The 16,170-nt window shown below is 38.3% G+C and overlaps 1 protein-coding gene across 4 annotated transcripts in view; it reads left to right on the forward strand.

Moving 5' to 3' along the window:
* Positions 1-16,170, forward strand: part of ELMOD1 (ELMO domain containing 1) — a 62,684-nt gene that overhangs the window by 22,313 nt on the left and 24,201 nt on the right. For 2 of the 4 annotated variants that reach the window (XM_032359022.1, XM_032359025.1), the window contains exons 2-5: positions 7-108; positions 11,719-11,864; positions 12,009-12,037; positions 13,098-13,195. In XM_032359022.1, coding sequence (XP_032214913.1) covers positions 92-108; positions 11,719-11,864; positions 12,009-12,037; positions 13,098-13,195 — 290 coding nt within the window. In that variant the 5' untranslated portion in view covers positions 7-91. Of the gene's footprint in view, positions 1-6; positions 109-7,012; positions 7,147-11,680; positions 11,865-12,008; positions 12,038-13,097; positions 13,196-16,170 lie in introns of those variants that run through there. The other 2 variants (XM_032359023.1, XM_032359024.1) reach the window with 2 other exon arrangements.

The following is a 16,170-nucleotide window of genomic DNA, read 5'->3' on the forward strand; positions in this document are numbered from 1 at the left end:
CCACAGCTTACACTTACTCTGACAAAGGCAAATTTGGAAGCAATTACTTGAGGATAGTTTGGACAACACCTAGATAATCAAAACAGGCACAATGAAGCACTTCCTGAGGTAAGTACTTATGGTTCCCTGGTTGAGCCCTCTAAAATGGAGAAACTTCCTTCTGAGTTAGAAAAATAGTTCTGTTCACTATTTGTAATCCTATAACCAGATCTCTTAGAATTGCATAAAATAGCACTGTATTTTGGCTAGGAATAATTTGGTCACAAGTTTCCTCTGCTGCCCTATCTGAATACTGATGTTAAGAGAGCACTTACAGTAGGAGATTACCAGAGATCATAAAGAGCACAGGCACGAAAGCATGGGGTAGGTGTACTTTGGGCAACCTGGATGCCATGTGTCTTCTAAAGCCTTAAGGTCAAGGTTTAAGGAATCAGCGAAGTAGTCAAGGAATCAGTATAATTTGTGTGGAATCATTTTCCTGGAAAAAGTAATTTTAAATATTCTTTAATTTAGATTTTGGTTGGCTGGCCATTCATATGGGCATTTTCAAACATTCCTTTTTGGTAAAAAAAAATGTATATATTTTATGCATTTGTGGTAAAAATGTATATATTTCACACACACACACACACACACATATTCATATTCTAAGCTTTTGCTCTTCCTGCCTCCTTGATGCCTCTGAAGTCTGCATAAATTGTTGGTTCCCTCAAGATTGTGCTGTGTAGGGTGCCTGGGTGGCTCAGTGGGTTAAAGCCTCTGCCTTCAGCTCAGGTCATGATTCCAGGGTCCTGGGATAGAGGCCCGCATTGGGCTCTCTGCTCAGCAGGGAGCCTGCTTCCTCCTCTTTCTCTGCCTGCCTCTCTGCCTACTTGTGATCTCTGTCTGTCAAATAAATAAATAAATAAATAAATAAATAAAAGATTGTGCTGTGTAGAGTAACATATATGCTGGTGTATTCTATGGTGATATTGTATTGTTCTGAAAGCCATCTGACTGAAATTATAATTATAATTAATTTTAAGGGTATTTGATGGCCATTCACAATCTATTAATGAAATTCCCAGAGAAATTTTACATATTAAAATATTATAAAAGAGAGTTATTCTGGTCCCAAAAGTTAGAAAATAATAACATACTTTCCAGAATATTGAGTTTCTTTTTCTCAGGATAGCCTACCTTTATTACATATTCTTGCCCCTTGCTGTGGCTGTTTTCTCTAAGCAAATAATTAGTCAGCTCACTTCTTTTAGGAAGTGATTTCATTCTTTTAGTGGCGGCCATTTAAGATTTTCTTTTCCTCACTGATGTTGGTTGCATCACTGTGTGTGGAACACCTAGATCAGTTTGTGGGGGAATCACTGTGTTTTGATGGGGCTACTGGTTTTAGAATTACAGAAAGTTCTTAGGAGGTCACTGTTAAACCATTTACAGGAATTAGCTTTTTTTATTGTACAGAATATTTCTCAGCCTGTTTGTCTTAGCTGTGTAAAAGGACAATATTTGAAAAATCACTAGGACATCTGCCAGCAAAATACTGATCTGACATGATTGTGGTTGCCATGGTAATTAACCCATCGATTTACTCACACGTTCATGAAAAATTGGTATTTTTTAATCCCTCCTGAATGTAAACATGGTGTCTTTTAGTTGCAGAAGGTTTTAGTGTTAGGTGAAACTTAGAGGTCAGGGTCTCCTTTCGAAAAGGGGGAGATGCTAGTGGTAAAGTCTGGGGCAAGATTCTTATTACTGGGTTTCCTCTTCAAAGTCTTCATTTAGAAAAACTTGAGCAGCCTCACAACCAGCCATTTTAGGAGAAATAGTAGCATTTGTTTCTGTTAGTCTTCTACTAAGCTGAATAGCTACAACACTATGTCTAGTAGGGATGAGAAGATTTTTGTAATTAATTTGTACTTGAGACTAAGAGCCAATCTGGTAAAAACCTGCTGTGACTTCCCAAATGCCAGCACCAAGAACAGAACTAGCACATCCCAGTCAGTTCCATGTTCTGATACAAATCCTTCTCTTCCAACTCAAGACATATATTTTATAAATATTATTTGACATCAATCATTTAAATATGAAACAGAAGATAGGGTAGCAGATTACATATCAAGAAAGAAAATGAGGGGGGCACCTGGGTGGCTCAGTGGGTTAAGCCTCTGCCTTCGGCTCAGGTCATGATCCCAGGGGCCTGGGATCGAGTCCCGCATTGGGCTCTCTGCTCAGCAGGGAGCCTGCTTCTCCTCATCTCTCTCTCTGTCTGTCTCTCTGCCTATTTGTGATCTCTCTCTCTGTCAAATAAATAAATAAAATCTTAAAAAAAAAAAAAAAAAAGAAAGAAAGAAAATGAGGATTTTCATTGACCACTGGTTTTGAAATAATAAAAGGAAACTCAATCACTGTCCCAAGTTGACTATTGCTTTGGCCCTAGTTTGTGTTTTTAATGCTTTTTTATTAAATTATAATGTATGTATAGTCATTATATGTTGGTGTTTTTAATGCTTTTTATTATATATACATTATGTGCTTTTTATATATACATTATGAGTATATATTCAGTATACGTTGGTGTTTATGAAATCGGAAGGATAAGAGGGCAAAGAGAATTACCCTGAATTACAAGCTCTATCGGGTCATTTAAATTGCCTTTTTTCGCCCCCTGTAGTCCCTTTGAACAGATGTGGGACAATTTCAGCAATCTTTTCATTTCAACCAAAGAGGAGGTTATGTAAACACAGCCTGAAAAAATTAGGTGTTTATTCCTGAGCTCAGCAAATACATTATGCAGAATAAGGAGTTGATTCTGAGAAGAATTCAGTACTATTTAAAAGCCCACAGAGTCATTAATCTGTCAGCCTCTGAGTTGCTCTAGAATGAAATGCTTCATTTACAGCTCCAGAAGAAACGAGGTTAATCTTAAACCAGGTTGGGGGAAAGAATGGATTTTAATCCCTAGTTAAGTGACAGGATACCCACACTCTGCTCTTTCTAGCTCACTTCTGCCATCAGTGTAACTGACATCAGTGTATTAATGGCATAGCTGTTCAGAGCATAGCAGAGTGGAGAAAATATTTGATTAAAAAATTACATGAAATATTAGAAATAAATGTCACAGGATTAATACACCAAGCTGAAGGGTATATTTGCAATTAAGAGTAGATACAGGATACTGTATAAGTAGCCTATAGTCATCTAGTGACTTTAGCCATGGTCTGCATGAAGGGAATACAAAGATAAAATGCAGAAGAAAGTGTATTTATATACATGACCAGAAAAGGAGAGAGCACTTCTTGAGCCCCACATAGAACTGAGGCTTAGGGTTTAGTTTATATATCTCATTAATTTTAATTAAGTTGATGTATATAATAGGGATGGCTTAAAACTTGTACCAAGATCTTTTCCCATGCTAGGATTTTTTTTATTGAAACTATATTTTTTACAGTTATCAGAACATTATGAAATTTTCTAACAAAAGGAATCTTCTAAGTCACTCCCATGTAAACAATTGCTTTCAACTATGCCAGCCTCGGGATCTCACTTTCTTGGCCATAGACTTCACTGCGTACCTTCCTCCTCTGGCAGAAGAAAGTGAAGGGAAGCATCTGTCACCCTCACACCTCCATGGGAGAAATTTTGAGAAATAGAACAAAGTTATAACCAGTTCCTGGCTATAAGGCAATGAAAGGGGGGAGAGTATTTTACTGTTATCATTAGGTAAATAAAAGCTTCCAATTAGCAAAAATATCTGTAAAGTGTTTTTTTAAGTCGTTCAACTCAATATCTCAGTCCACCGATTTCATTTAGTAGGCACTTATCGCTAATAATTCCAGAAGTATCCACATTTTAAATTTTTATTTTCTCTTTATAACAATTGTAACAAAGTAGGGATTACTATCCCTTTGTGCAGAGCAAGGCAAGAGGACTTAGCAAAGTTACATAACTCATCAGGGGCGCAGATATTTGAAGGCAGGCCTGTCTGACTTCCAGAGCTTTCTCTCATCGTTTCTGCACCAGCTTACGTCCTCACTCTGTGCCTGTTGTGAGGTGCTGGGTGACACAACAGCGAATATGAGGGGACCTCTGCTGCAAACCTACTACTTGCTCCAGAGGTGAGGCCCACGCCTAGAAAACTCTGGCGTAAGCGGCAATGTGCTCACGACATGCCATTGGTATTTTGTGTCTAGTTTTCAGGGAAGGCTTCGCTGAGGTGGGGCTGAGGCGAGGGAGGACTCAAGTCAGAGGCTGGGGGAGTGGAGAAGCAGCTGGGAAGGAACACAGCCTGGGAAAGCGTGACCAGCTGCCATAAGCAGCAGCTGGTCCAGGTTTATTGGCTGTAGACCTTTTTTAGGGTGAGTGAAAGAGAAGTGGCAAAGATAAACTCGGTGCAGTTCTCAGAGATCTTTGCAGGCCCAGCGTAACACAGCCCAGGAGCATGGTAACCTTTTCAGCCAGACCTACAGTGGGACCTGAAGAGAAGGGAGAGTCTGATGAAAACTCATTTTGCCTTCCTTGTGTCTAGTTTTCTCTTAGAGCCAGAAAGCTAGTCCATTCCCTTCACCTGACGAATAAGAGGGCAGAGACCCAGAGAAGCAAAGTAGCTTGTCCAAAGTCACACAGCTCATGGTGGCAACTGGCCAGAATGGAAGTCAGGCTTCCAGACACTGCCCTATTTAATCAGGCAGTATTTCCACTCAGCACCAACCAACGTCCACTGCTTTTAAAGATTTTTTTTTAAAATTTATTTGAGAGAGAGAGCATGAGAGGAGAGAGGTCAGCGAAAGAAGCAGACTCCCTGCTCAGCAGGGAGCCCAATGCGGGACTCAATCCCGGGACTCCAGGATTACGACCCAAGCCGAAGGCAGTTGCCCAACCTACTGAGCCACCCAGGTGCCCCATCCACTGCTTTAAAAGGGCAGATGATGTGTAGAGTCATGCATGTAGTTGTTCCAGAATTTGCTTAACACTGCTTGAGAGATGATGACTGAGCTTAGGAGATAGAGAAGCAGAGTCCTGAAAGGAGGAAGGTTTAGGGCCTGAGCATCCAAATACCTCTCTCCCTGGAGACTGGTACTTTTACCAGAGTTTTCTCTTTCTTAGGATACACACACACATGCATGCATGTAGATCACATGTGTACTTATATACATGCACGTGCACACATGAACACCTGTGTATATCTACACATACATATATTTTAAATTATTTTGTTACATATATTTTAAATTATTTTGTTCCCTGCATTAAAAGAAAACCACAACAAACTGTTTCCGTATCCTTGTTGAAATATGTTAACCTGAAAAGTTTCCTGGGCACTTTCCTGTGGTTGGCCTCACCATCTAGCTCTGTTAGAGCGCCACTGTCGGCAGCTGGCCTCCCGCCCCTTTGCTTTCCCTCAGCTTTTCAAGGCCGACTTTCCAGCCACTTCACTGTTCAGGAAGCTCTTCCTCCAGAGCATGAGCAGGATAAATGAAAGCCAGGGACCCTCAATAAGTATTGGCTTGAATTTCATTCACTGAACTATTGTATGAAGGGAGGAAGGCATGCTGATTTTCCTTGTTGTTTCTGTCTCCTTGTTAAGAGAATCAGGTGGCAGAGGCTGGCTTTCCTGTCCAATCTCAGAGGAAGGTACTTTCTCTCCTCTGTCTCTCTAACACTCTGGGCCATTTCTTTTATAGAATTACCGCACTGTTTTTGTTTTTACCGTAATTTTTTTTTACTAGACTCTAAGTTCTCTGTGGACAAGGGTGGCATGGGATTTGCAGTGACACTAAGTTTTTGGCTCTGATCTACCTCTTCCCTCTGCCATAACCCCCACCCCATTCTGTACTACACAGCTTCTCATTTTGTACTCATTCAGTTTAGTGAAGGAATAAGTAAATTACATGTCAATGATCACTTTTCATTTTTCTCCCCAATTCATTTCAAATCTCCTTCCTTCAGCTACTCCAGGTCTTTTACTCAACAGAAATTAAAATATTCATAATACTGAGAACATTCTCCATGAAATGAATCTCTAACAGTAACAGGCCCACTCCTTATATGCCCTCTAGAAGATTTTGAGGCCCACTGTGGATTATGACTTTATTTATAGATTTGGTTAATTTGGGTTCTTTTAAAAATATTTGTATTTACAATAAAACTTTATATTTAAGATTATGTTTAAATACTTCTTTTTTTGTTTCTTTTTTAAAAATACTTTTCAAATGTCAAAGTAAAATGTGTTTGCTGATTCCCTTATAAATAAATCAATGAAAATATTCTCCAACTAGTAAAACAAAAAATCTGAATTTTAAAAAATAAATCTGGTAAAATGTATGTATTTAAGCATCATTTTTTAGTAGAGTAGGGAATCATCAATAAATCAAAATAAGCCTGTGCCTCCTTTCCTTTGAAAAGGATAAACCATAAATTTATTTATTGTTTTAGTTATCCCTCTGTCAGCTACTGCTCTCTAAGTCCTCAGATAAAATTTCCCTAGAATGTAAAAACAGTGCCCTTTGTTCCAGCAATCGAATGTGGAATGGTGTCAATCCATGATAAATTTATATCACTACTTTTCAAAGGCAGTGCGATCTTCATGCCCAGGGCACAGGGCAGGGCCTCACCGTGGCTCGGTGGGGGAAACACTCTTGTCCTTCCAGAGGCCCACAAATGGTTCTTTGTGATATCATAGTATCAGTTTATGCATCAGGTCCTGTCCAGCCTATCTTAGTAGTAGCTAGCTCATTCTACACAGGGGCCCATTTACAAGGCCAAACCCCTAATGAAGTTAATTCCCAACTGATTTCCAGTGCCCCTAATTAGGAACTCCCAATAGAACAACTAAATTTTTAAAAATATCATTTCAGAAAATGCATGAAATGCTGGAAACCACAATATTAAAATATTTGTTCTTTATGGCCACTTAGATGGAAAATGTTTCATTGAGGAAACTGTAGTTTGAACCAAGAACTGTGATTATTTTGTATGTATCCTTCCTCACCAGTAGTGTACTTCTTATTTATTACAGGCTTTCTTCAAGCAAGAATTAAGTTTCATTAGCAAACTCACTGAAACTGTTCAAAATAAGCCACTTTTCTCTTATTATTCCAAACGAAGACGTCAGTAACAAATTTAAGATGCTGGAGTAGTGTTGCACTACAGGTACCCCACCCCCACCCCGCAGGCAGGGGGCTGCATGGTTCTGGGTGATTCTCCCATTTCAGAGGCCCCATCCCTGCTGTGTGGATTCTTCTAACAAAGCACCACAAGACAGGAGCTCGCTTTTATTTGGTGTTAGAGATATGATCCATTTTGAATAATTAACACTGGATGGCTATTCTGGTTCAAGCCAGAGAATGAATGTTAAATAATAGAAGTGATCATAACTGCCTTGTGGAAAAACACTGCTATGAACTCTACCATAAACCTTACTCAGCAGCATATTAATAAACAGTTGTAATAGAAAATGTTGGAAATAAAACATGCATAAGTAGTTCTAATTATTAAATCAGTTTCTCTCAGTGCTTGTGCAAGGCATTGTGTTAGGAAGCCACAATAAGTCCTTCTGGAACACTATCAAAATACTGTGATTAAAAAAAAGAAAGAGAAACAAACAAAAATTGCTGTCTATGCATGGAATTATTAAACATGGGATAGTGATCAGTATTTTCTCCTAGTACTCTTGAGAATGTTACTGTTGTTCCTACCAAATGTAGATCTTTTCAGTAATGAGTTGAGAATCTTCCATCAGAACTAAGAAAATAAGTCTAATGTTATAAATGAAAAAAGCAAAAGATTCCCCTAATTAAAAGTAAGCCTCTCGTTTTGGTGATTTATACCAGGAAGACAGACCAAGCAGAATTATAAAACCCCTTAATAGAATTCAGATGGTAAAGAGGGTATGGCTATAATTCTTACTCTAAGAAGAGGACCTTCTTTCCTTCCTTCCTTCCTTCCTTCCTCCCAAACCAACCACTAATCAACTTAAGAACATTTCATGGTCCATTTTCTTAATTTCTTCCTTTTCAGGGTAAACATGACAAAATATTCTCCCAAATTTCTCCCAAAACATTTAATCATGTTTATTCTCCTCTGGACCTTCAACTTTTTTTTCATAAACTTTACAACTTAGGGACTTAAACACATTCAAAAACTTAAAAAGTTAGCCCCTGGCAACACTTTATGGTAAAGAACAGCCATCCTGAGCCGCTCATAAGGAGGCTTTGCTGATCTGGCCCTTTCATGAGAAAGCAAGTTGGATATTGTCACTGTCATCAAAACAAGGTTTCCAAAGTAAAGGGCAACACTGGTGTTTCCACCTCTGACCATGCCTTAGATTTATGATCTAAATGCAAAAATAAATTATATCTGTCAAAACATTGTTTGATCTGATGCTCTGGCTTGAAAAAAACACACAAAGTACCCAGCAAAGCAAGAAAACATAGTGCCTAGCATAGCGAGCTGGCATTTTAATGAAATATTTGTGGGTATTTTGGCCCATTAGGAAAAATAATAAAATAATATTCTTAATAATTAATATTATCAGGACAACTGACCCAGAAATTACAGAATAAAGAAGCAGTATATAAATGTCACTCTGCAAGTGAATGGGCATTTCCTGGGCACAGTTTGTGGCAGTGTTTCTGTGACAGTGTGAGAGGGATGCCGTACACTTCAGAGATGAGCCCAGAGGGATGATGCAGCATCTCGAACCCCTCACTGTACATTTCCACTAGGTCTCTCTGTCTTTGACAACAGGAACATCCTCAGGGAAGTGGAAAAAAAGAAAAGAGAAAAGCAAACAGAACTTGATGTCTTTTCTCTCCTTTTATGTAAGGCTGTCTTAATGTAAAACAGCTCCCCAGGCATTTTCTTCTCATGTGCAAAGAGGCCAGTGGGAGAAATTATAGATGGGCTAGAAGCCACGGTACACCTGGACATCTCCTGGCCCTAGGAGGATACTTCTAGGCCTCAAGCCACATCTTTGTATGGATCTACCTGATGGAGAAGCTGCATGAGGGAAAAGTTTCTAGTTTAATTTAAGCTGTAAAATGGTCTGATGGTTTGTACTTAAGTAGAGTAAATACAAAGATACTCCTTAAACAATAATCAGAACCCTTCAGTCTAGGAAGATTTGGTACTACAAGAACCTGATTGTCCTGAGAGTCCTGAAACATGAACTGAAGAGGCTTCGTCTGCAGAGGTGGCCCCTGTGCTAAGCAAACGACACAGGCACCATAAGGACAGATCATGGAAAGCTTTTACCCTCAACTTAGTAACAGGCATAAAGCTAACCTGTAATATCATTTCCACTTGGCTGGTGACCAGTTAACAAAGATACTGCTCAATCTTTTCTTCTGGCACAGCTATCTACTAGATGGAAAAACAAAATTTTTTCCAAGAGAGAAAGTTGAAGTTTAGTAAAATTTCTCACTCATCTAATTAAAATGTTCTTCTGGGGCCCCTGGGTGGCTCAGCTGCTTAAGAGTCTGCCCTCAACTGAGGTCATGAACCCAGGGTTCTGGGATCAAGTCCTCCTGGGATCAAGTCCCACATTGGGCTCCTGGCTCAGCGGGTGACTGCTTCTCCCTCTGCCCCTCTCCCTACTTGTGCACACATTCACTCTCTCAAATAAATAAAATCTTTTTTAAAAAAGTGTTCCTCCAAATTTATTTTTAGGTTACCTTTTGGGGGGGGGGAGGAACCTGATAACCTCCTAATACATTTTAGGATGTATTTGACTAAAATAGTTGAATATCAGACTTTATGAGATAGTAAATCCATTTTTTGTCTTTCAGCAGAATCTGACTTCATATAGATATTTTATATGCACTTTTGTAATGGCTTTTGGTGATCATTTTATACATTTTAATTGTTATAACCTTTTTTCTTAAATAAAATAAAATGTACTTATTATACAAAAAGGAAAATACACTTAGCCAAAAATGAAAATTAAAATTGCTCATAATTCTTCTACCTAGAAATACCACTATTAACATTTTTGTTGCATATCCTGCATCTTTTTCTCCTTGTTCATACCTCACAATTTTTTTTTTCTTTCGAGAGAGAGGTGGGGAGGGACAGAGGGAGAGGGAGAGAGAATCTTAAGCAGACCCCATGTCCAGCACGGAGCCTGGCACAGGGCTCATTCTCAAGACCCTGAGATTATGACCGGAGCTGAATTCAAGAGTCAGATATTAAACCAACTGAGCCACCCAGGTGCCCTGCCATTAGATTTTTTTTTTTTTTTAAGAAAAAAGAGATCATTTCATATGTGTTTCTTTCTAATTTTTTTATATTTGTTAAGCATATTATGACATTTTCTCATATTATTAGATCTTCTAGAACATAATTTTGTTGCCTACAAAGGATTCCATTCTGTTATCTTAGTGTAGCAGTTTGGTTACTTACTGTTTCCTCCATTCCCTTTGCATTTATATGATATAGATCCCATGCCCTTGTACAAATAAGCCTATTAGAATTTTTATTTTTAACACAGGCTGTCCAAGATATTAGGGCCAGAGCAATTAAGCAAAGGAACACAATCCAAGTGTTGGTTCATATTCATAGATGGATCACATGATTAAGGCTATTAGTTAACTACTCTCATTAATCTGAGTGACCCTGGATCACCTTATGTTAGAGTTGGAGGGAATTAGTGAATATTGGTGAAAAAGAAACCTCTTTTAGAAATGACACCAATAAGAGGTTATATAAAGAATTCTGCCTCTTAGGAATCCATAGTAGGAATAGAAGATGGGTTGAATATAAGTTCCTAGATGAGAAGTCCTCTTTACTGGTGTAGCCTGAGTCATTCTGAGACTCTAAGCAGTACTGTGAAGTAGAAGACACTCACATATTAAAAATAAAAGTCAGTGCCAAAGATGTTGTAAGTACATGACTGGCGACTATACATTTCATAGTTTGTTGAATTACTGGAGTGAGATAGAGGGTGCTACAAAAAAAAAAACTTTGTTAGCAGGAGCCAAGAACAAACTTGTCAAGAGGTGCAGTTTGGGGAAGGTTAAATCAGGGAATGTTGGAAAACTAAAGGTCAATCCATTTGTTCAATGAACTGATGAAGAGGTCTTCTGGCAAGTCCAAGAAGTGGAGGGACTGGGCATCAGAGAAGACTGCTACACAAGCAAGTCCTCTAGGGGGACAACAGTGCCTAAAGGCCGGCAGAGAGAAGGAGGGAAAGAATGAGAGCAAGGGAAGAATAAAAATAGTGCCCCCACTCCCCTGCAAAGCACTAAGGAGGGCCTGGAAATGGACCAAGGCTAGCTGAGAGGCTGTCTACAGAGGCAGAAGACGAGAGCGGCCACAGCACGTTCTTCCCCAAGACTAAGGGACAGGCAACATCTAAAATACAAGGATACTGTCTTCAAGGTACTAATTTATTTTTAAAATGTTTTTAGGCAAAAGTACGAAAAGAAAGGATTCTTAGCTGAGCCTCACATGACCTCAGTTTTTGGAATATCAAATATACTAGAACAGAGCATTCCAGAGTTGCTGGCAGCGGTGGTGCACCTTCACAGACCTTGGGCTTCCCTCCCAATAATGGGTTTTATAGATTCACCAAATAAAATAACATGGGATTAGAAAAATGAAATATGCTTGTAAATCCAGAAGTCTAATGGTTGATTTTCTTGTGGGCTTTTCCTGCTGGTGGTGGCTGCTTTCTGTTCTCTTCCAGACTTCTAGTGGAAGGGTGCTGTCTTTTGTCTTTGACAGAATGTTGTTCCAGGTGTGCCTGTATTTTTACTGTAAATTTTTGTGGCGCTGCCTAAAATTTGTAATGAGGAAGCTGACTGGAAGATGTGAATTGCAACGGATCTGTTACAATACCAAGCCTGGGGCTTCCAGAACCATGAAAATCGGTAAGCATAAAAACAAAGAAGTAAGCAAAATTTAAGTTTGGTGGGTTTGTTGGCATAGTGTGTTCTATCTGTATATAATAATTTTAAACCACTTGTAGAGGAAAATTTTTGAATGACTTTTTTAAATTGTTCTTAATTTTACAGAAACATCACTGAGGGATTCAAAAAGTAAAGTAAGTAAAATTATTTCTGTATTTTACAGCAACTTTTCACTTGGAGGCTTATCTCCAATGTCAAAAAATGAACATTTTAAGGAAGAAAAATATACCAATGGCTGTGCAAGCTGAGAAGAAAGAGTGGTTTGCCCATCGCAATTCACTCTACTTTTGACATGAGAGCAGCTACTGTATGTGAATTTCTAGGCAGATTTATGATGCACTTATGACTTTGTTGTTGAATTAATCCTTTTTTTTAAAAGATTTTATTTATTTATTTGTCAGAGAGAGAGAGAGAGTGAGAGTGAGCACAGGCAGACAGAGTGGAAGGCAGAGGCAGAGGGAGAAGCAGGCTCCCTGCGGAGCAAGGAGCCCGATGTGGGACTCGATCCCAGGACGCTGGGATCATGACCTGAGCCGAAGGCAGCTGCTTAACCAACTGAGCCACCCAGGCGTCCCAAATTAATCCTTTTTAATATACTTTCCAAATCACAGAATGAATAGTCCTTGAAACTAAGAGCAATGTTAACTCTCTGGCATTTCTTTAATATCTAAATCGTTGAACTTTATACTCAAGATCTCCCAAGAAAATCAGAGAAGCTACTGCACTAGCTCGTTTAACAGTTAAGCATCCATATGAGAGAGAAAATCTGGGGTCTTTTTTCAAGATTCTTGAATATTATAATTTTGGCAACCTTAAGACTATATCCTCCATGTACTTCACTTAGTCATAGGCATACTGCCCATTAACAAAGAAACCATGTATATCGGATAAGAAAAATAAAATAATATTTCAATATAAATAGCTTGAAAAAGATGAAAACAGTTAAAAAAAAAAAACAAACTTATGTATTTCTGTTTTACGTTAATTACCTTAATCAGGAAAACTGCACTACCTCCCCTATTGTGAAAATGTCTAATTTACTAGAATTCAAATATGAAACCAATTTTTGTTTTTAGTTTAGTTCTAATTTAGTCTCATTTAGAAGCTCTAAGCGAATACTCGAAGCCCCATCTAAGACCCCACTCAAGCCACTGATGCTCTTGACAAGGGAACTGACTGAAACGTGTCTTCCAGCTGCTGCAGACTTCAGTGAGTGTTCACCCTGACGCCATTGAGAAAACTATAGAGGACATCATGGAGCTGAAAAAAATTAACCCTGACATAAATCCACAGTAAGAATGCATTTATGCTGTTGTAAACATAGAACACACGGCATGTACTTAGTGTGTCTATAATGCCGAGCTCACTAGCGTGCTCTCCCTCTCTCCCTGTCACAGTCATCTGCAATGTATTTGGTTTTCAGGTGAAGATTTTAAAAAAAAGGTGCCTTTTTCATATTTGTAAAAAGCAGCAACTCTCTAGTTGTTATCATTTATGTTTATGCTTCTGAGCTGCAGTAAGAAATCTGATGGATGCCCTGATATCAGAAGATGAAATCGAGGGAGCCCATTTATCCACAGTTGCTCCGTGTGATGTCTGTTTTACACGAACAGTAAATGTTCACGTTGTAAATGTGCCTAAGCTGATTCTGCTCCTTCAAAAATATCCCTTCAGTTTATGACAGGCAGATAATCTTGGAGACTGTTCCTACTTGCTTGTCAAGAAGACTGGCATGTGTGGGAGGGAGAGATGGTTTTTATTTGAAGACTTCAGAACTTTGTAATTTAGTCATCTCATCTTGGAAATATTAAAATTCATTTGGCAATGTACATGACATTTAAAATTAGCTTTATATTTTCCATTGGGTGCAGGAGTTTTTCAGTAAAATTTTGGGCTAAGGATTTTGGGTAGAATAAATCCCGTAGGCAGATGTATTTAGAGACAGTTTAGGTAGGTAACAATCAAACTGTCTTTTAAATGTGCATAGGCGAGAACTTCAAGTTATCTCTGAAAAAAGGCTTTTAATTGCCAAAGACAGGGAGCTGTAGTTGAAGGGCCCTTCAGAGTGCACTTTGTATAGGTCTGTCTCTTGGAGGAATTCTGGGTACTAGCTAATTGGGGCTCATCACAAAACTCCATTTCTGCATGGTCTCTATAGCATTCTTCTGCAGACACTTCAGCTAATTAGCTGTCTTTTCCTTATTCAGTCATTAAGGGTGATTTAATTATACATTAAATGTCTTTTTGAAACCTCTGACACATACTTTATTTCTTTGGGAAGATATAAGGCAATTCATTTTAAATTAAGTTGAGCCAAAAATTTAAGACTGTAGTTGGGCATGAGGGATATATTAGACTCACAATTGTATTTGGAGATTGGATTAGATTTAATAGTAAATCTTTTTTGTCTCTTCTATGAAAGTTTTATGTTTCATTCAGAAGCATTTCCTTGCCATCTATTCTTTTGATTTCCTTTAGGGCAGAAAAAACCCTTATAGGCAGTAGACTGTGTTTTTACATCTCAATATGGATGTCAGTGTTTTCTAGACTGACATGACAAAATGTAATTTTTTTTTAAAGATTTTATTTATTTATTTGACAGACAGAGATCACAAGAAGGCAGAGAGGCAGGCAGAGAGAGAGGAGGAAGCAGACTCCCTGCTGAGCAGAGAGCCCGATGCGGGCTCGATCCCAGGACCCTGGGATCATGACCTGAGCCGAAGGCAGAGGCTTTAACCCACTGAGCCACCCAGGCGCCCCCAAAATGTAATTTTTTTAAATTAAATAATTTTCTGGGAAAAAATCAGGAAAATAATTTTCTGGAAAAAAAATCAGGAAAAAGAGAAGGCTAGGGGAAATATTTTATAATTTATCAACCCATTACTACCGTTAACCAGCATAGTTACCATACAATGTTATACTAGTTTCGGATGCACCATATACTGACTCAACACTTCCTCACATTCCCTGGTGCCCATCACAGCATGGGCCCTCCTTCATCCCCATTACCTGTGTCCCCCATTCCCCTACTCATTTCCCTTCTGGTGACCAGTAGTGTTTTCTCTGTAGTTGAAAGTCTGTGTCTTGGTTTGTTTCTTTTTTTCCCCCTTTGTTTTTGTTTGTTTTGTTTCTTAGAGTCCACATGTGAGTGAAATCATACGGTATCTGTCTTTCTCTGACTGACTTACTTCACTTAGCATAATAATCTCTAGATTCGTCCACATTGTTATAAAAAACAAGATTTCATTCTTTTTTTATGACTAAAATTCCATTGTATGTGTGTGTATATATGTGTATATATCTATATACATCTATACAGACATACATAGATATCACATCTTTATCCATTCACCTATTGATGGACACTTGGGCTGCTGCCATAATTTTTAACCACATTTTGTTTTAATTACATTTTTTAAGTGCTGCTTATGCACTTGAAAAATTACTACAGTAAAAATGGGGAAAAAATGGAATTGGTCCCTCTTGTTGCGTCTTGTTTTATTTCTCTTGCTCTCTTCCTCAATATCAACTCTCTTCTCAGTCATACAGTGATTCCCTGGGTAACCAGAGCCACTCTATTCTTTTCCTAAATTTAAGTATCTCATTTGGTTTTTTGGTGCTATGGTAACAGATAATTATCACTGCCATTTAATTGAATATTCAGTTTAAGTTTAGCATTTGGGCTATCTGACCCTGTGCTCAATATGTGGAGTAGGTATACAGTCCTAAAATGTGTAATTCTCTATTACTCCTAGCATTAGACTTAACCTCTAAACATCTTATTTTCTCCTCAAAAAAAAAAAAAAAAAAAAAGATGGTCATGATTATAATAACCACCACAACAAAAATCTTCAAATTTAGTGTGAATTGGGAGTAGGACCATATTGGACAGTAACTCTGGGTGGAATCATATGAAATTGCCAACATTTAAGTATCTTTAAGCCACAAAAGTGAATGGCTGTAGAGAAACAACAGGAACACATAAATGTGAAATAGTACCTTCAGATTTAAAAATGCCATCATACAAGTACAGGAGAATATTTACATGACAGAAGCTTGTATGAAAAAAGGATTTTGGTGATTATTTAGTCACCTGCTTGATAAAGTTGTTATGTGAGTGATTGAAAAGACCCTATTTTATCTGCTATGTTGTAGGGGAGAAAAACAAACTGAGGTCACAGGAAGTAGTGATCCTCTGTGTATCACACTTGCCATACTGTTTCTGTTCTGATGACCTGTTTTAAGGGGACTGTTATCCAAACAGAAG

This window comes from Mustela erminea, chromosome 9 (assembly GCF_009829155.1).
Source record: "Mustela erminea isolate mMusErm1 chromosome 9, mMusErm1.Pri, whole genome shotgun sequence".
NCBI lineage: Eukaryota > Metazoa > Chordata > Mammalia > Carnivora > Mustelidae > Mustela > Mustela erminea.